Here is a 21,122-nt window from a genome sequence, read left to right as displayed (position 1 = left end):
AACATCGGTTCCCAAAGTATTCGGGCCACCTCCCCCTTGGTTCCCCAAACTCACCTCCAGCCCCTCCTACCCTATCCAACAACACAGTTGAAGGGCTCACCTCTAGCACCCCCTACTACTCCCTTGTCTCTTAGTGCCCCCCTAGGTAATCCCAACGCCCCTGGTTTAGAGAATCATTTCTGCCCATAGTTTTTAGTTGGCATTTCTTTCTGTGGGTCATGTCTCCTTGCTGCTCTCTGCTGGCCAAAGGAGGCAAGTGCAACAGAGAGCTGGCGCGGTGCCCCACAGTCTCCAGCAGAGATCAGTACAGAAGCGATAGAACTAGTCTGTGGAACGACTAAGCAAGGGTGTTGGACTAATTTGTTCGAGGGGGGCAGATCTGACATAAATGTCACTTGGTCAGGCCAGGCCATGTGTATCCAAACAAATAAACATATAAATCACCAACAGGTTGAAATCCAGAACCAACGGGTTGAAATTAAATCAAAAGAGTTTCCATCTCGACGTTAGGAAGAATTTGCTAACAGTTAGATTGGTTCCTCAGTGGAACAGACCTCCCCGGGAGGTGGTGAGCTCTCCTTCCCTGGAGATTTTTAAGTAGAGGCTAGATGGTAACAAGGCAGGAAGTCCTACTGTCTAGACAAACTGCAAACGGTGCTTCTCATCTGTCTTCACTGTTGAAGATACAGGGCAGATTCCTTCTCCTGAACAGAGATTTTGGAGAGGGGAAAATGAGGAACTGAGGCAAATAGTGGTAACAAGGCAGGAAGTCCTAGAACGTCTAGACAAACTGCAAACTAACAAGTCACAGGGACCAGACGGTATTCATCCTAGAGTTCTTCAAGAACTCAAATGGGAAATTGCTGAACTTCTAACAAAGATATGTAATATGACCCTTCAATCAACCTCAGTACCAGAGGACTGGAGAACGGCCAATGTAACACCCATTTATAAAAAAGGTTCCAGGGGGGACCCAGGAAATTACAGGCCAGTTAGCTTAACATCTGTTCTGGGTAAATTAGTGAAAAGCATTATTAAAGATAGAATTGTCAACATATAGAAGGGCAAGGTCTCCTGGGCAAAACCCAACATGGCTTCTGTAAGGGTAGGTCCTGTCTCACTAACCTATTACAGTTTTTTGAAAGCGTCAATAAGCATGTGGACAGGAATGAGCCTGTGATATTGTGTATTTGGGTTTCCAAAAAGCTTTTGACAGAGTCCCCCACCAAAGACTAAGACTGTCCTTCAGTGTCACTTCTCTGAAGATGCCTGCCACAGCTGTGGGCGAAACGTCAGGAAAGAAAATACCAAGACCACGGTCACACAAACCGGATAACCTACAAGAACTGCTAAGCAAACTTCATAGTCACGGGATAAGAGGACAAGTCCTCTAATGGATTGAGAGCCGGCTGAAAAATAGGAAGCAGAGAGTAGGTATCAATGGTCAGTTCTCACAATGGTGGGACGTAAGCAGTGGAGTGCCTCAGGGATCTGTGTTGGGACCGGTGCTTTTCAACCTGTTCATCAATGACCTGGAGTTGGAGTTAAACAGTGAAGTAGCCAAGTTTGCAGATGACACCAAATTATTTAGGGTGGTTAAAACAAAATTGGACTGTGAAGAGCTCCAGAAGGATCTCTGCATACTGGAAGAATGGGCATTAAAATGGCAAATGAGATTCAATGTGAGTAAGTGTAAAGTGATGCATATTGGGGCGAAAAATCCCAACTTCACATATACACTGATGGGATCTGTGCTGGCAGCAACAGAACAAGAAAGGGATCTTGTGGTGGTAGTGGATCACTCGATGAAGATGTCAACCCAGTGTGCAGCTGCTGTAAAAAAAGGCAAATTCCATGCTGGCCATAATTAGATGAGGAATTGAGAATAAAACTGCTGATATCATACTGCCCTTGCACAAATCTATGGTGAGACCCCCGCACACCCCCAGTAATCCCTACCCCATGCCCAGAAGATGACCAAGGTGCCCTCCCTCTTGTGATCTGCCTAGGGTCATAGAATCAGCATTGCTTGTCACAGCCCATCTTCCTCCACCCTCCCAATACGTAGCTGCTTCCCTGAACTCCGTGTCTTTTCTGCTTGCTGTCTGTCTGCTAACTAAAAATGCATGCCACAAAATCTTTCCTGAAAGTCCGTTGAGCATTATGCTTGGGCTGGGGAGGCGGGGTAAAAAAAAATGTAATAAAATTAATACAATCTGTTTTAAAAACCTGCTAAAGCCTCGTACGTACAGAAATAAAATCCATTTATTTTAGAACATTCTTTGTTTCAAATGAATACAGTACTTGAGGAGGAAGAGAAGAACTGGCACTATATCGCTGAGGACTGCACAGCAGGGCAGAGAAGTTAACACCTTTATAAATTCTGGACAGAGATAAAATTCGATCTTGTTTTTCCCCACACTGAAATATGAAAGTGGCATTCAACACGTGACGTTTTTTAAGACGTGTGTTCTTCGAAACCCATAAAAATTATTCATTTTTCTACAAATTTTGGTCAACATGCTTCATTATAATCTGTTAAAAGTTTTACGAGTGTGCAGATACTTATGCTCGAGCGTCAAGCGGATGCGGTTCATCGACAGAGGGAGAAGCGAAGCCGACACAGCGCGGTCGTGAGGAGGGGACTGAACGGAAAAGACATCTTTGTTCACATATGTCACACAGAACCCTGTTCGTCATATGCGTGTCTCGAGGATTTTTTGTGTTTCCACATTAAGGCTACATAAGAGGACGTGTCATAACATGATTTTGTGATTAAAACTACTCCTATTTTAACATTTCATCTCCGTTAGTTATGCGCAGGGCACCGTGCCACAGAGTACCGGGAAGAGTGCAAACAAGCAGGGCTGGACTTTGCCTCCTGAGACGTCCGCCGCCAGCACTAGGGAAGAGAAGGCGCTGCAAGAACCATACTGATTTGGGTCGAGGTGCAGGACTTTGACGGGGACGCTCAAGCTCTCCTCGGCCGGTCGTTCAGAATGGCAACTCCTGAGTCCGCTTCCGCGTGAGCAACACAGGCACCGCAAAAAAAAACCCCTACTGAGACGGCTTCGCTCAACCCCACGTAAACCCAGTCCAGTCGCCTGTAACAAACCCCGTCTCCGAGCCGGCCCCCGCTGAGTCCCCCTCAGGTCGCCTGGTCGAGGAATTCCTCCAAGGTCCTTTTGATGTGCGGGGGCTGGGAAGCGGCCTGGAGCAGCAGGTTCTGGCCCATCTGTGCAAAAAGTGCTTTGGACAATTTAGCGGCAGCTGTCCGGATGTTCCCGCTGGCTCCAGGCAAGGAGCCGCTGTTGGTCATGTTGCCCAAGAGATGCCACAAAACCACCAGGACTTTCTGCTCCACGGCGTGAGGCTTCCGGGGGTACAAATCGACGACGAGCTCTGGAATCAAGAAAAGAACCGGGGGAGGGGGGGAGGTGAATGGTGCAAAGTCTTACTCTGCCATGAACACGCGATGGGCAACCTTGGGCCAGGCAGACTCGCAGCCTATACTACTTGGCAGGGTTGTTATTGAGGGTTAAACGGAGGAGAGACTGGCGTGCGCTGCCCTGAACTCCATGGAAGAAAAGCAGGATAAATATTCCTACAGGTAAATGTACATGAATGTCCTGGAGTGAACAGGAACGCTGTCCTCATGCCATCCTGCCACATGGCATGTTCAAAGAGCTGGAGCAGGGACAGAGAGAGGAAGCTTCTCCTCAGGCAGACACTACTAGCAGCCGAACCACCTTGGTGGGACTTGGAAGGGCAGAAAGGTGGGAGACTTTTTAAATACAATAAATCAATTGTGTGACTGCTAGAGGGGCGTCAGCCTCTCCCCCTCCATTTTGGAGGAGAGACTAGCTCTTCCGTACCAGTCACCTGGGGCCCCAAAACGAGCTCACAGCTACCTTTGGCACACAAAAACCACTGAGGAGTGGTCGGGCTGGGCTCTGTCCCACCCTGGTTCCTCCAGTCTCACCAGCAAACGGGCAGTTTCAGAGAAAGAGCAGCCTCTCCCCTTTGCCTAGACCCCAACCGCTGATCACAATCTCTCATGAATTATGGTGCACTGACACACAAATGATTGTTGCGTTAACATTTCTGCTAATGAAGCCCCAGACTCCTGTTTCTGAAAACCCCTTTGATGAGGTACGCAAGACGGCTGCCAACTGACTCCCCCACCCCCCCCTTGCCAAGACTCTCCCTTTCCTTCTCGTAGTAGAAAAGAGCAGGAGTCCTGCAGCACCTTAAAGACTAACAAATTTTCTGGCTGGGTAGGAGCTTTTGTGACTCATGGCTCACTTTTCCAGCTCCCAAAAGCTCATACCCTGCCAGAAATTGTGTTATGTCTTCAAGGCGCTTCAGGAAACTTGCTCTTTGCTACTGCTACAGACCGACTAACACGGCTACCCATATTTCCTTTTTGCAAATAGGTACTTGCCCCTTCTGCTGGGCACAGCATGTGCCTTTTCACTCACCAGGATTCCCCTCCCCTGCACCAAGACTGGGGAAAAGGATTCTGTTTCTCATTCGCATTCCAAGCTCTGTAACCGGAGCTAGAAACACTCCCCAAAGTTCGCTTCTGAACGGACATTAGCAGACTAGACTTTAATCTAGTCATACCAGCCCCAGGCGTTCAGGGTGGTAGCCACATTCCTCATTGCCCAGCACATGTGCCCGGAATGGCAGAGCTCCACAATGGGGTCTGGGCTGCCACTGCTTTAGCAAGAAGCTTAAGCGCGCAAGTGCACCCCCCCCCCACCAAGGGACCATATGGGAAAGGGTGAATCAGCTTTGCAGAGGAGGAAGGGTCTGTGGGGCGTGTTTCGGACTTACCGGCTAGTATTTCAGTGACATCTTGTTTGGCTTTTCCACTCAGGAACTGGGCTTTTGTGCAGAATGGCTGGAGAAGCAGGTAATTGTCTAGATGCAGAGGAAGATAGGACAGAGACCCCAACTGAATGGGTAGTCCTTCCGTTTGCTTCAGGACGGGGCAAACCATTTGTGGTTCTGCGGCCCCCTAAATCACAAGACTGCTAGACGGACTCCAACATGGCATTCCTCCCCACATCACCCAGGTTAACTTCCCTCCTCCCCGAATGCCACTTCTGTTTTCTGTCGGGCTTTTCTTATCCTCCTGTCCACTGATTCTCCAACATTCTGTATTGAACGGTTAACGAAGGCTGGGCTAATTAAAAGAAGGGCCCCTATAAGATGGACCCCCAGACCAACCACTACAGTTCACAAAAGTCCACAGAAACTGGGAGGCGGGGGGGTGGGGAGACACACATCCCAACCCGGGTCCTGCCCGCAAGCTCAACTACAAGCCCACCTGGCCCTAAAAAGGGTGAGAAACCTGCACTAATTTATGGGTTAGATCCATGAACCCATTCCACTAGCAGTGGATGGAAGCATTGCTGTTAATGGAACAAATCCACAGGATCCAACTCTGTGAAGGGCAGAATTCCTACCAGCCCAGAAACACAAGAGTTATTTAATCCTCAAACAGGAATAGACTGAATCCAGTGACCTCCTCTGACAGAGAAAATATTTGCTGAAGGACACACATGAGGTTGCCTTATACTGAGTCACACCATCTGTCCATCAAAGTCAGTCTTGTCTACTCAGACTGGCAGAGGCTCTCCAGGGCCTCAGATGGAAGTCTTTCCCATCATCTACTGCCTGGTCCTTTTAACTGGAGATTCTGGGGATTGAACCTGGGACCTTCTACATGCCAAGCAGATGCTCAACCCCTGAGCCACGGCGACTCCCCGGCAAGTAACCGGAAAAGCCTTGACAGATTCTCTTTTTACAGAACTGTACTTTGGCAAAAACCATTTCAGGGAGCTCGGCAGGCAGCTGAAAACAGCCCCGTACCTAAATGCTGGCAGAGGGCCTGGATGACGCCGGTGGCCGCAGCGTAGATGCCCGGGTTTTTGGAGTTCAGGTTGTTGTCCACCAAGGCTGGGATGAGCATGTTGATGACCGGGGAGAGCTTCTCCTTCAGCAGGGGGATCAGCTGGCGCATGGTCTCCAGGGCCACCTGGTTGACTTTGCTGTTGGAGTCGTGCAAGCGGGACTTGAAAGCGTCGAAGATCTGGACGAAGGGCACATGGCCGCAAGAGTTGGAATCCTGTTTCCTCATGGAAGCGAACTCCTTCCTCCATCCCTGTTTCTACACTGTAATCATACCCCGTGGCCTATCAGCTAAGGCAAGGGTGTCAAACATAAGGCCCGGGGGGGGGGTGCGGATGCAGCCTCTTGAGAGCTCTTATCCAGCCCGCAAGCCAGCTGAGGCAGCCGCCCCCTACTCTCGATCTGGGCTAGTAAGCCTGCTGTGGGCTCACAAGCCGAGGCAGCCACTCCACAGTCCTGATCGGGCCAGGTAGTATGCTGTGGCAGCTATCTTCCCCTACCACCTGGATCTAGGCTGGCGTGCCTGCTGCTGCTGAGCCCGCCACTGGCTTGCCAGCCAAGGCAACCCCCCCGCCCCGCTCCCAATCTGGTTTGGAGAGGCAGAGGGAAAGGTAGAGTTGGCTCCATGCTGCGCAGTGAGGCAGAGGGGAAGCATCTTTTCTGACTGTGCTTATTCATCTGAGGACCTGACTTTTAGCTTGGCTGTGAGAGGGCCGGGACACAGCCCCTGAGAAGCCCATGTTGGGGCGGGGGGAATAGGCAGCACACCCTTTTGTGGTGATGGTGGGGGGAGGGGTCTGTTCAATGCCCCTTATCTCCTCTGCCTCACAGTCTGGAGCACTGGTGTCAGCCACAGCACTGGCTTGCTGGACCAATCCCCTGACTCAAGGCAAGGCCACTTCCTGGCTAGCCACACTCTGCCCACCCCGGTTCTACCACCAGGCTGCGCTGGCCTCTGACTCCTCTAGCCACGGCCTTCTTCTTCATCCTCGGGCAGCCTCCCTTCCTTTCTGTTGCCTGCCCTTCATTCACAGGGGTAGTTTTCTCACCCTCTGGGCTTCCTGCCCTTTCTCATGTGGATGTTTCTACCTGCCATTACCTTTACGATGTTGGCCACCACAAGGTCTTGGTTGCTCTCTGTGTCTGCTAACAACTGCCTGATTGCACCGATCCTCTCCCGGAAGTCCTTGGCGTTCAGTGAAGCTGTGATGACCTTCACGTATTCCGCGCTTTCCAAGGCGTTTCGGGGACCCAGTTTCCGGGTCATTTCACAGATTTCCCTCATCTCTCTGTTGAGAAAGAAGAAGTTGGGTTTTATATGCCGACTTTCTCTACCACTTAAGGGAGACTCAAACTGACTTACAATCACCTTCCCTCCCCACAATAGACACCTTGTGGAGGTAGGTGGGGCTGAGAGAGCTCTAAGAGAGCCGTGACTAGTCCAAGGTCACCCAGCTGGCTCCATGTGGAGGAGTGGGGAAACCGACCCGGTTCACCAGATTAGCCTCCGTCGCTCATGTGCAAGAAGAAGAGGAAGAAGAGTTGGTTTTATATGCCGACTTTCTCTACCACTTAAGGCAGAATCAGACCGGCTTACAATCTCCTTCCCTTCTCCACCCTACAACAGACAAAAGCAGGCAAGTCTGGGCCACCCAGGCCAGGGCTTCAACAACATAAAAAATAATCAATACCTGTCGCCAGCACTGAGCGTGTCCCGTGACAGGGAGGCTGATCTCGAACTGTCCGTGGTGCTGGTGTGCAAACGCCTGCCTTTGGCCGAGGGTGTGACGATCGGCATCTCTCCCAGGCCCTGTGGGGACATCCAAAGAGTTTATTCGGGCCCAGGGTGAATAAAAAAATCAATGATTTTTTAAAATGAAAATTCCGATTTAAAAAATTTTAATCAGATTTTTTTTAATAAAATGCTTTTTGAAGAAAAATCTATTTAAAGATTTTAAAAGACCTTAATCCCATTGCTCCTTTGCAAATCTATTGTACACAGAATCAACCCCCTTACCCCTTAAGCCTAAGTTTCAAAAAGTTTAACTAATAAAAGATTGTTTGGAGTGGAACAGATCTGCACAAGGAGCTAAGTGTGAGTAGGGAGGGGCAAGCAATAAAAATGAAAGTGGAACCATTTGAGCAGAACACGCCACAAGTCTTGGGATCTTTCAGTGAATAGCCTGAGTTTCTCATACTGACAATTACTCTCTCCCTGGAAGAGAAAACCTATAACGGCAGCAAGCCGTAAAAGAGACCCAGTTTGGGAATATTTTAATGAGGTTCCTCTACCTATGGGTAAGGCAAGCATGTGTACAAAATGCAAACACCGCAACAAAGAAATTCAAGGCCAGGTGGCCTGAATGAAGCAACATCATGAGAAGTGCTGTTTATGTAGAAAACCATGATTTAAATATTGTCTGACTAGTGATTTAAATTGTGAAAAATCTAGTCTTAAGAACATAACTAATCTTACAGTTCATTCCTGAGAAGCGTTACTCCAGTCTAAACTCATTGAAATGAATGGGCTTAGACTGGAGTAACTCTCCTTAGGAATGCACTGTCATTGACAAGAGATTTAAATCGATTTGATCTAAATGAAATCCACCCTGTTTGGGTCCTTCTGCAAGCCAAGCAGAGGCACTTCCACTAAGCCACGGCCCCTCAGCAGCAGATCATTCTCAACTGTCAAGGCCATTCTCAAAACCCGACCCACCAACCAATACATGTTATGTTTCAGGTGTCATATTCCAGGAGAGCTTCACGCTATACCTTCTGCCTCAGACTTCCGACAGTCTCTTTAACATAAGGCAAGTCCTTCGGCAGGATGTACTTTTCAAGCATTCTCTCAAAGTCCGCATGTGTCATCAAGGTGAAGAGCATCTTCCGGCCATAGTACCTACAACCACCACAAATGAACACACTCATGAAGACCGATGGAGTGCACGCATGCCAGGCCAGATTCTCACAGCTGCATTCAGCTCTCTGAATACAGAAATGTAGACCATAGGAGGGGGTTTTCCTTTGAAGACACCAGCCATCTTTACTCCCCTCCAAAAGACAATGTGGCCATGGGGAACCGCCCTCTGATTTCATCCGGGTTGAATTCCTCTAATGTGGGGCTGCTTTTAAACACAGCCCAGAAATTCCAGTTGGTCCAAAATGCCACAGCCAGGCTACAGTCAGGAGAGAGATCCAGGGATCATCTCACCCTGCTGGGGAATCCCCACAGTGCTGAAAGATCTGCACAGGCTGCCCATATCTTTCCAGACACAATGCAAAGTTGTGGTTCTTATCTAGACAGCTTTGGGCCAGGGTTCTTGAAAGACCACTTCACACTGTGCGGTCCGGCCTGTCAGTCAAAAATATGAAAGGCCTGGAACTCAGCTTTGCTTTTAACTAGATGGGTGTTATGCAAGGAGGAGGGTAGGCAGCTAGATATCCGACTGCTATGAAGTCATTCTAGTGATTTATTTGCATTGTCCACATGTCCCATTTGTCTTTCTTAATGTATGTTTCATTTATTCACCTCTTTCATTTGCTTGTTGTTTACGTTATGCTAAGCAAACCATTTTAATTCACTTTAAGTCAGATTACTGAGTGTGAACATATGAAGCTGCCTTATACTGAATCAGACCCTTGGTCCACCAAAGTCAGTATAGTCTACTCAGACCTGCAGTGGCTCTCCAGGCAGAGGTCTTTCACATCACCTACTTGCCTGGTCCCTTTAACTGGAGATGCCGGCAATTGAACCTGGGACCGTCTGCATTTCAAGCAGATGCTCTGCCACTGAGCCACAGCTCCTCCCCTCTTCTTTGTTTGTGAGTGCCATGAGTGCTTCCTTGTGTGTGCTCTTCCTTGCTGATCAGTGTTCACCCAACTGTGGCAGATCAGGACTCAGATTTTCAACAAACACAGGCCAGGATCCAGCCGACTGTCAAAGGAAAGCACGAGGATTTTCCCCACATTCCTCTCCTCCCAACCAGCCCCATTTGAGCCCCTGAAATATTATTCCTGGAGACGCAGGAACCACGCGAGCAAATTGCCAGAAAGGCTGCAGAGGTGAAATTGTAAGAGAGAGAGAGAGCTGTTTGTCTACATGGGTCCTGCAACTCCAGGGCCAATCTTTCCAAGGCCTGGAAAAGACTGCTGTAGAAAGGGGAACGTGTCTTCTGTCAGCAGTCAGCTGATTTGAGCTGCAACACTGAAATGCAGAAGGCAGAACTTGCTCACTTGCTGCTGGAATGACCCAAGGAACAAAACAAACAAACAAACAAAAAACCCTGCAAGATTTCCCTACAAACCAGCCAGGACGTTCTGCCCCCAGCAAAACTTTGGAGTTTTAAATGTGCAAACAGTTTCAAGAGCAACATTAGTGGAAGATGCAGAGAAGCAACCACGTGACGAGGCCTCTCCAACAGAACAGTATTTTGAGCCAGAGATCTACCTGTAATGTTCATACAGAGTTTTTATTAAGGCAATTTGTACCTTTTCACTGTTTCTGCCACTCCGCATTCACATTTCCTCAACTAGAAACTTCTGTTTCCATAGCTAGCACCTTGTAGACCAACCAGATTATGGGGCTATGAGCTTCCGAGGGTCAAAGCTCTGTTGGAGTCTTGTCTCCCTTTCACACTCGAAAGCTCACACCCTGAAAATCTTGCTGGTCTCTAAGGTGCTTCCGGACTCGAATTGAGCTGTTCTATTGCAGACCAACACAGCAACCCTCTGAAATCAGGTTTCCATAACAGCTGAAGTTCTCAGGATCCCAAACTGCCCTCCGCTCCCTCCGAATTCCAAACACCAACCCTCCCTCGCTCTGTATTGCCTGACCTTGTTTCCTGTGAGCCATCCTGAACAAATTTGGCTACAGCAGACAAAACCTTGTCTGTGACGTCCTTAATCCCGGACAAAATGCGCCCCGGTCCCATGTGCTCTACGACATCCGACAGATGCTGGGCTGCGCACCTTCTCACGGCTGTGTTCAAGTGGCTGGCAAGGAAAACAAGAAATCCTCAGGAGGAGAGCTCACAATTGCCTTGACTTGTTACGACGACCCCGAAAGCATTCTTTTGCTCCTCACATGCACGCGAAAACTGCTGATAACGCCTGGAGGACTCATGTGGCACAGAGCCGCAGCACAGAAGTCAAAGGATCCGGCTCAGCCAAGAGCAAGGTCGGACCGCCCACCAGTCAGCCTGGCCCCCTCCTCTGATGAACCAGCCTCACCCAGAGCACCCAATGTCTTGATGAGGCGCAATGCAGCAAAGGCACCAAAATCGGATGCAGTGAGACCCCCCAAAATGTCCCCAAGGGAACAGGGGCCAGTTGTGTCATCTAAAGAAGAATTGGTTTTTATACCCCGATTTTCTCTAAATTTTAAGGAGTCTTAAACTGGCTTACGATCTCCTTCCCTTCCCCTCCCCACAACAAGCACCTTGTGAGGTAGATGTGGCTGAGAACGTTCTTGGAGAGCTGTGACTAGCCCGAGGCCTTCCAGAAGGCTTTATGTGGAGGAGCGGGGAAACCAACCCAGTTCACCAGATTAGAGTCCACCACTCCTAACCACTATACCACGCTGGCAACGACAATGGGAGAAGTCAGACTCAGCTTTCAGCGGGCGGTTACAGTTTTGACGTGAGGCCACTGGGTCAGGTCACTTGCAGAAGGAAAGCTGTGTGAGTGTGGAAAACACACTCAGAAAAGTAAAGGAGTCTCTCTGAAACTTGCAGCAAATTCTCTGAAGACAGGCCAGTGTGATGTAGTGGTTAAGAGGGTCAGACTAGCATCTGGAAGACCCAAGTTCAAATCCCAACTCTGCCATGGAAGCTTGCTGGGTGATCCTGGGCCAGCCACATGCTCTCAGCCTAGCCTACCTCGCAGGGTTGTTGTGAGAATAAAATGGGCAAAGGACAGTAATGTGTGCTGCTCTTAGCTCCTCGGAGGAAAAGAGAGACAAAAATGCACAGACAGCTAGAAAAATGAGCCAGAGAGGCTCGTAGAGTAAGCCTAGCCGCACCTCAAAGAGGCCTGCACAAAAACTTGCCTGTAAGCTATTTGCTATAGTTGGCTTGAAAATGGAGATAAAATTCATTACTTGCATAAGCAGTGTTCACGTGCACTCCCACAAACACTAAATATGGCGTGAGGGGGATTAGTCATAACAGATAATGCAGACTGGGGAATTCCCCTTAAAAAGGAAGGTACATAAGAAAAAGCCCTGCTGGATCAGACCAAGGTCCACCAAGTCCAGCAGTCTGTTCACACAGGGGCCAACCAGGTGCCTCTAGGAAGCCCACAAACAAGATGACTGCAGCAGCATTGTCCTGCCTGTGTTCCACAGCGCCTCATATGATAGGCCTGCTCCTTGGATATTGTAGAAGCATCCAAGGAAATAAAGCTTGCTCACATCAGAGCTTTGGGGTAGGGCTAGGGGTACCAGGTCCCTTCCGGCAACCAGCAAGGAGTGGGCAGCAAGACGAGGCCTAGGCTGTTACCACCGGCAACGTGACGGCGTCACTTCCGGCAGCGACATCAACCACATTGCCAGCAACAGGGGATTTAGGCAAAAACTCTATGGCAGAAGCCTTTTTTACCACAGAGTTTTTGCCAAATACAAGAGTGTCCTGTGCCACTGAGCAATGTTATGCCACTTCCAGTGCACACCGGAAGTGATGTCACCACAATGCCGGCCTAGGCCTCCCCCCACTGCCAGCAAGTCCCCCACCCGCTGGCCAGCTGACTGGCGGCCTGGCAGCCCTGGGCAAGGCAGATTTATTTCAGTGCCATTTGCAATTAGACAGTGCCCCCGTCAGAAATTAAAAGTGCTCCCTGCAGAATACTCGGAGCTAATCTAAAAAGCGGCTTAACCTACCCTTTGCTCTGGATTTGTTTGCCAGCTCAACCTGCCCGGTTGAAGAAGTGCCAAAAAGCCCTTCGGAGCATTACCTTTGGCCTCCGTTGATCAACGAAGCGAGAGCGCGGGCCGGCGTGACGTTGTTCACCATTGCCTTCAGCGCTTTCTCGACATCTTCCCTGATGAAGCTGTTCGACTCCCCGGCCTTGTGCAAAAGGACTTTGACCGTACCATCCAGCTCCTGATCCATGCTCCTTTTCAGGTGGTTGAACAAGTCTCCCAAACAAATGACGGCAGCTCGTGAAACAACAGAGCGCAAATTCTTCACCTGCACACAGGAAAGACTCGCATCAGCAAAGGACTTCTCCTCCCTTTGAGAGTTTTGGAGGGTAGCCCTATTGGTCTGCAGTAGAACAGCTAGATTCGAGTCCAGGGGCAGCCCAGTGGCTAGCAAGAGTTTCCAATCAGATGAGGGGAGCTTTGATGCTTGAAAGCTCACATATTGAAAATCTTGTTGGTCTCTAGGCTGCTACAGGACTCGAATCTAGCTGTTCTCACTTTTTTTTATATATAATATTTTTATTGATTTTCAACAATAAATAGGGGTACAAAAGGAAAAACGGATGGGGAGGAAAAAGAAAAGAACAAAAACAGCAATAAATTATTAAAATAATATTTAGCGGTGTAGCATCTTGTATTACCCCCTTGCACCTTTTATTAATACTGTTATTTTCTAGTAGGGTGAATTTAAGCCACACCTTGAATCTACTGTGGCTCTTGGAATCTAATTTTTATTTTTTAATTGCAATATAATCATAGAAAGGTGTCCATTTATCTCTATTTTGTTTTTGATTATTCCTTTGTAAAGTTTCAGTCAGTTGTGCCATTGTTATATATTCATAGGATTTATCCAACCAGATCTCTATGGTGGGGATTCTGTTTGTTTTCCATAGAGATGCTAATACTACTCTTGCCGCTGTGATTAAATATTTCAGCATATTCTGTTGGTCTTTGTCAATATTATCCGGAGTTTTACTTAATAGAAATAATTTGGGGTCATATGATATACTTTGACCAATAATGTCTTCTAAGTTCTTGTGTATCTCCTTCCAAAATTTCTGAACTAAGTCGCATGTCCACCAGCAGTGATAGAAAGTGCCCCTAGTTTTACAACATTTCCAACATAGGCCAGATGTCAGGTTGTTCATATTTTGAATATCACTTGGCGTAATGTACCACCTATGTAGCATTTTCAACCAATTTTCCCGGATCCCTTGACATAGCGTGAATTTGAGATTCTTACGAAATAGTTGTTCCCATTCATCAATCGTTATGGTCTCATTCAAATTCTCCATCCATTTAATTTGGCACGACATCACTTGTTCGTCTTCTGTGTCATATCACCAGTAGTTTATAAATTTTACCTAGTAAATGTTGAGCTGGTTTGCATATCATCTGCTCAAATTGTTTTCATTTTCAGTACTCCCCGAATTAAACAGTCTTCCTTGAATCTTGAAACTAACTGATGATAAGTTAGCCATGGCATCTGCGGATGACTATATTGTATCTCAACTAGTGTTTTCGATGTACCGTCTGTTTTCACCAAGTCCTGATATTGTATTGTCCCATAGTTTTTCCTGTCACTTACCGAGCCGAAGACATTAAAGGGTGCCATCAATAAGGATCCATTGGAACTTAGTCTTGGTTTAAGTTTTTGCCACACTGTCACCATGTTTTCTATAACTGGGTGACCCCCAATTTCTTCTAGGCTTTTCTTCCAATTCTTCCCCCATAGCAGATAGTGTGCTCCGCATTGTAGGCTAGCCAGTTCCAATTTAATGCTTCTTTCATTGGTCTGCATGATCCAGTCTTTAAGCCATACCAAGGTTGCCGCTCGGTGGTATATTGTTAAATTTGGAAGCGACATTCCCCCTCTTTTCTTTTCAACCGTCATTATTTTAAATTTTATTCGTGGACGTTTTTTGTCCCATACAAATTGATTGAGTTTTCGTTGCCAGGATGTTAATATCTTATCTGAAATTTTAATAGGAATCATTTGGAACAGAAAGTTTAATCTTGGGAGAACATTCATTTTAACTATAGCTATTTTACCCAACCAAGAAACTTTTAATTTAGTCCAAATTTGTAAGTCACGTTCGATCTTATTCCACACCGTTTGATAATTAGACGCAAACAACTCTTGATTCTCTTTTGGGAAGAATATTCCTAGATATTATATTGGTTTAGTTGATATTGTGCATCCTGAAAGAGCAGTTATATTTGATTCTTCTACTTTAGTAGTATGTTCCAGAAATATTTTTGTTTTGGTTTTATTAAGTTTATAACCCGCCAGTTCTCCGTATACTTGGATATCATTCATGAGTTCTTTAATACCGGTTTCTGGATGTGCGATTGTTAACAAAACGTCGTCTGCATTTGCTCTTATTTTAAATTCCTCTCCTTGCGTTTGTAAGCCGACTATTTTCTGATTCGTTCTAATTTTATTTGCTAATATTTCTAGCGTTAAATTAAATAACAGTGGAGATAGAGGACATCCTTGTCTAGTCCCTTTCTCTATTTTTATATCTTTTGTTAATGTTCCATTTATTAGTAGCTTAGCATGTTGATCTGTATATATGCTGGAGATCCAGTGGGAGAGATTGCCTTCTTTGCTTATGCTATAAATTACTTGATTTATAAATTTCCACAAGATATTATCAAAGGCTTTCTCTGCATCGACAAAAATAAATTTTTCTTTTCTACGTTTTACCAGTTCTCTTGCATTAACCAGAAATCTGATATTCTCTGACATATGCCGTTTGGGTATAAAGTGTTCTCACTTTGAGGATTTTCCAAACTGGAACATTTAGGAAGTTCTGAAAAAGTTGGAGGACGGGGGGATTAGATATATTTTTAAAAAATAAAAAAGTGAAAATAATAGAGCAGCCTGTTTACTTGGCATGGAATTTTACTTGGTTTTCAGCCCACTTCACTCCACACGGGACAACTCAGGCTCCCAAGAGCTGCTGAAGGGGCCACTGAGATCTGCAGTCCCTTTTCTTCCACCAAAGCCAACTCTAGAAGACTGGCCACGTTCAAGACAACCCTGCGTTTACGCAGAAGGAGATCCCAGTGGATTGTCGCCAACTTTGGAGGGATTTTTTTGCTTATTCCCCGCTCCCACGGTAACCCCCAATTGGCACCCCTGAACCCTGAAAATGGCATTTCAAGGGACAAAGGGAGCCGCAGCAGGAAGGAGAAGGAGGAAAAGTTCTGTCCCACAAGCAGAGTTCACTGGATACAGCTCACTGTGTTTGGCTTCCTCTCTGAACTATGACCCTACCCTTACCAACTTGGAAGAACACATGGCTGAGACCAGAGGGACTGAGTTAAGAACACAAGAAAGGCCCTGCTGGATCAGACCAAGGCCCATCAAGTCCAGCAGTCTGTTCACACCGTGGCCAGCCAGGTGCCAGCCAGTTACAGACAGCTCTCCTCAGGAAAGATCAGCCACAAAACCAAAAAATTAGTCTTTTAGCTGAGCTCACACAGTCAACATGCAAATAATTCACATTCATCATGAAAAGGCGGCCAAGCAAAACACCAACTGACATTGCTTCCGGGAATATTAAGCACAACTGTAGGCTGCCTGAGGGGCTCACAGAACAACTGGGGAAACAGCAGTTTGCGAATGGCAAAAAACTCCTAAGACAGGGCTGAAGGGGAGGGCAGAAATGTGCTGAAACGCAGGTGCCAGGTGGGAAGAACTGGGGCGACGCCAGAGAGCCAGATGCTGCCATTGAAACCCTGCAGCCATCATTTGCGGCAACTGATTTTCACCTCCTGAATGACAGCCAGGCTGGTCTCGTGGAGCTTTGCGGTCAGTGCATCAGGGTGGTAGGCAGACAGGCATCGGACCGTGTTCAGGCCTTCCATCTTCTTCTCCCTGCAAATGTAACACAAAGCCACCCAGGTGAGAGAGCGCCAGGCCAGCCCCATCCCCCGTGGAGACCCAGATTTAAATTTTCAAAACCCTCAAAAGCCCAAAAAAGTTTCAAAATGATGCCTGCTAACGCTATATTGAGTACTGCGGTCAAAAGCTCTGCTCACGACCTGAGTTTGATGCTGATGGAAGTCGGATCAAGGTTGACTCAGCCTTCCTAAAATGACTACCCAGCTTGCTGGGGGTAAAGTGTAGACGACTGGGGAACGCAATGGCAAACCACCCCGTAAACAAAGTCTGCCTAGTAAATGTTGGGATGTGATGTCACCCCTTGGGTCAGGAATGACCCAGTGCTTGCACAGGGGACAACCTTTACCTAACATTATATTAAAAATGAAGATAGGCTCAGAGGCTCACCGGTAGGCCTGCAGCGAAATGGCCAGATCTGAGTTCAGCGGAACCTTAGAGACGAACAAGACTTTCGATGCATGAACTTTCAAGAGCCAGAACTCTGGTCTATGAAGAGCAAGATTCAAACCCAAGAGAACTGTAGAAACCAGTAAGATTTTTAGGGTGTAAGCTTTTAAGGGTCCAAGCTTCCTTCATCAGATACTCTCAGATCTTCCCTTTTCCACATAAGCATCTGACCAAAGGGAGCTTTGACTCTTGAAACCTCGTACCCTGAAAACCTTGCCAGTCTCTTAAGGTGCCAGGAGACTCAAATCTAGCTATTAAAAACAAGTGTGTCTTCTTCCCCCCCAGTCCAGATGCTCAGGGTGGGAAGTACTGTTTCTCTTTTGGCTCTAACAGAAACCTTGGAAGGATGAAAAGAGAGCGCTCTGCGCCAGGCACATACCAATCGTCATCAGCGAGATACTGCAATGCTTCTGAAAGAGCCGCTTCCGGCTTGGAGAAAGGCCTCAGCTCCATGGGCCCCAGGATCTCTGTGCTGCGCGTGATCAGCAGCGTCCCGTCCCTGAACGGCATCCGCGGACCTGGAGATATGTCACCTGTGAGGTCACCGCTCAGCTTGAACCCGTAACGACTAGGGAACTTCCACATGGCGTGAGGAAGCTGGTGTGGTTTTGTGGCCGGATTTGGGGTGGGGGGGAGGGGATTCTGCCACACCACCAGGTCACTGGGAAAGCTCCAACCCCCAACATTAGAGTTACATGCTAAAGTCTATGGCTGTTTGGGGGTCCCCGACACAGCCCATCACTCAACGTGAACACATGAAGCTGCCTTATACTGAATCAGTCCATCAAGGTCCATCAAAGTCAAAGTGGGGAGGGGCCGTGGCTCAGTGGTAGAGCCTCTGCTTGGCATGCAGAAGGTCCCAGGTTCAGCCCCCAGCATCTCCAGTTAAAGGGACTAGGTAGGTAGGTGATGTGAAAGACGTCTGGCCTGAGACCCTGGACAGCCACTGCCAGTCTGAGTAGACAATACTGACTTTGATGGACCGAAGGTCTGATTCAGTATAAGGCAGTTTTATGTGTTCAATACTGTCTACTCAGACCAGCAGCGGATCTCCAGGGTCTCAGGAAGTGGTGCCCGTGGGAGCCATAGGTCCCACCAAGTGTCTTGTAGAAAGTGGGTGGGGCAAGGTGGCGATTTTGTTGAGCAAGGCTTATGACTGGCTGTGCAGATTTTTTTTAAAAATGTTGCTTTGGCAGCAGCCGCCATCACACCACAAGGATCTTCACTGTGGGATTGAAGGTAAGCTGCAGCAGGGGAAACTAAAGGGGTTGAGCTAAACTACTACCTAATAAAACAAATAAATCTATTTTTATTATGTCTTGTGCACAATTGTATTTAAAAACATCGGACCTAAAAAGCAGGCTTCCTAAAAAGCTCAAACATAGTCTAAATATTACTAACACATACTGATGTTAGTACATAAAATGACCAAAATCTGACCAGACCTGTTTCGGCCTTTTATAGGGCTTCCTCAGTGGTCATACATAACACAATTTTACAATACACATCCTGGCATATACTCAAATATTTGAAGATGTCATACGCATCCTGAAACGGTGGACACCATATACAAGGTTTGAGCCATGAGCCATGTTTTAAGACACACGGACTAACCATTTTTACATAAAGCCACACAGAGTAGGGAGGGGCCGTGGCTCAGCAGTAGACCATCTGCTTGGCATGCAGAAGGTCCCGGGTTCAATCCCCGGCATCTCCAGTTAAAGGGAGCCAGGCAAGTAGGTGATGCGAAAGACCCCTACCTGAGACCCTGGAGAGCCGCTGCCAGTCAGAGTAGACAATACTGACTTTGATGGACCAAGGGGGGTCTGATTCAGTATAAGGCAGCTTCAAGTGTTCAATAAAAGGCTTGTATTTTTTTTACCTTGTACAACGTTTGTGTATATGTCAGGATGTGTATTGTAAAATTGTGTTATGTATGACCACTAAGGAAGGCCTCTAAAAGGCCGAAATGTGTTTGGTCAGATTTTGGTCATTTTATGTACTAACATCAACTGTGTATGTGCTGGTAGTATTTGTAACTATGTTTGAGCTTTTTAAGAAGCCTGTTTTTTTTTAGGCCCTGGGTTTTTTAAATACAATCATGCACAATACATAATAAAAATAGATTTGTTTGTTGTTTTATTAGGTGGTGTTTAGCCCAACATCTTTGGTTTCCCCTAAAGTTTAGGCTGTTTCCCCTCCCTCCCTTTTCTTCAGTTGTTTTTCGCTGAGCTGCTGCAGCCATTCGGTGGCCGTGCCCACCAAGCTGGGTCAGAAGAATTCCAAAAGTACCCGCGGCCTCAAAAACACTGGGGAATCGCTGCTCTAGGGGCTAGCCCTCTGCAATTATATGCACAGCCCTTGGCTACGTTGCAAAGCATTACCTGATTCTCCAAGGACTGCGGGCTGCGTTCGTTTCACACTTGAGGTTCTCTTCAACACAGGAGTAAAGGATGTGTTTCCTAAGGGCAAAGAACCAGCCGTGGTCAGAAGAGTTGGTTTTTATATGCCGACTTTCTCTACCACATAAGGAAGAATCAAAGCGACTTACAATCACCTTCCCTTCCCCTCCCCACAACAGACACCCTGTGAAGTAAGTGGGGCGGAGAGAGCTGTGACTAGCCCAAGGTCACCCCGCTGGCTTCGTGTGTAGGAGCGGGGAAACAAACCCGGTTCACCAGATCAGCCTCCACCGCTCATGTGGAGGACTGGGGAATCATACCCGGTTCTCCAGATCAGAGTCCACCGCTCCAAACCACTGCTCTTAACCACTACACCACGCCAGTTACTGGAACATCTCCATAACTACTTAAGGACTCCTTGGTGTTTGTTTTAATCTCCAGAAATCAAAGGCAAATAATAATACATCAGAATATCAGAAATACTGAACGGCACAAAAAAAGAGAGGAGCGTTTGAATATGGGAAAGGTGTTCCACGGTTTGTGTAGCAATACTAACTTTGAAAGAAGATTTCAGGACTAGGATTCCAGATATATCCTTCATGAAGGCAGTGAAAAGGGGGGAAACTAAGCTAGCACCCCATCAGACATAAGGATCCCTCTCTGGAACCTAAGCCTGTGTCTTCATAATCTTGGGAAGCCACATAAACAGTTATCTTTAAACGGAAAAATAAAACATAGATTACTAGTTTCTGACGCCATCTTTTCAGAGTCATTTTGCTTTAAGAGCTCCCAAGGGCTCGGCTCGTTTCTTTCAAGACTTCCAACTTCCTGATGCTCTTTTTCTTCTTTCTTCTTTTGCCTCATTTTCTCCCGAGCAGATTTGGACAGGGCCACTTTCACCTGCACAGAACAGGGGAGTGGATATTCATAGAAGAAATAATACACAAAGCACCGGATCCTCTTTCCCTCCGGCCATCATTTCTCCCATCTTTGTACAAGAACGCGCCTTAATGCAAGAGTTTTAGACAATGCATTCATGGCCCCTTTATTAGCTGATGTCTCAAGAAATAAACAGACGCCTAACGGGCTTTCTTTCACTTTATTAACGGCCAGGGCACAGCGAAGGGTGCCACCGGCACCTTTGGGTGATGCCCAACTGAGAGATAAATAGCTGCAGAGGAGCTTAAAGTGGCTGCTCTGCAGACATTTGAGCCTGAAGGGAGACCAAGTTCAGCTTTCTGTTGCCACCAAAGAGTCCTGATCTAGCCCATAGAAAGGGGTGGCCAACACAAGTCAAAATGCAGGCGCGGATTTTTAACTAGCTGGACTTACCCCTCCCTGCCACCGATCCACTCTTGAACCCAAGTCAAGGTGTTGGTTTGGTCCTTTAAAGCCCTACAATGGCTTGGGACCAGGGTATCTGAAGGACCTTCGTTGCCCATGCCTTCCTGCCGGGGGAATTAAGATCGCAGGGAGAGGCTCTCCTGAGTGTCCAACCAATCAGAGAAGCTCATTGAGCGGGCAC

At 47.3% G+C, this 21,122-nt stretch overlaps 1 protein-coding gene across 1 annotated transcript in view; it reads right to left on the bottom strand.

The window, feature by feature from the left end:
* Positions 1 to 3,148: 3,148 nt before the first annotated feature.
* The window catches only part of TOGARAM1 (TOG array regulator of axonemal microtubules 1), a 44,357-nt gene continuing 26,383 nt past the window's right edge, over positions 3,149 to 21,122 (bottom strand). The window contains exons 10-20 of the mRNA XM_056851078.1: positions 20,341 to 20,497; positions 17,575 to 17,728; positions 16,616 to 16,721; positions 12,868 to 13,103; positions 10,753 to 10,911; positions 8,692 to 8,818; positions 7,611 to 7,729; positions 7,019 to 7,208; positions 5,881 to 6,100; positions 4,840 to 4,926; positions 3,149 to 3,402 (exon numbers count right to left, since the gene is read on the bottom strand). Of these exons, the coding sequence (XP_056707056.1) occupies positions 3,149 to 3,402; positions 4,840 to 4,926; positions 5,881 to 6,100; positions 7,019 to 7,208; positions 7,611 to 7,729; positions 8,692 to 8,818; positions 10,753 to 10,911; positions 12,868 to 13,103; positions 16,616 to 16,721; positions 17,575 to 17,728; positions 20,341 to 20,497 (1,809 nt within the window). The remainder of the gene's footprint in view (positions 3,403 to 4,839; positions 4,927 to 5,880; positions 6,101 to 7,018; positions 7,209 to 7,610; positions 7,730 to 8,691; positions 8,819 to 10,752; positions 10,912 to 12,867; positions 13,104 to 16,615; positions 16,722 to 17,574; positions 17,729 to 20,340; positions 20,498 to 21,122) is intronic.

This window comes from Euleptes europaea, chromosome 6 (assembly GCF_029931775.1).
Source record: "Euleptes europaea isolate rEulEur1 chromosome 6, rEulEur1.hap1, whole genome shotgun sequence".
In the NCBI taxonomy this organism is placed as follows: Eukaryota; Metazoa; Chordata; class Lepidosauria; order Squamata; family Sphaerodactylidae; genus Euleptes; species Euleptes europaea.
Note: the sequence above shows the minus strand (reverse complement) of the source record. Positions and strands in the feature narration are given on the sequence as shown.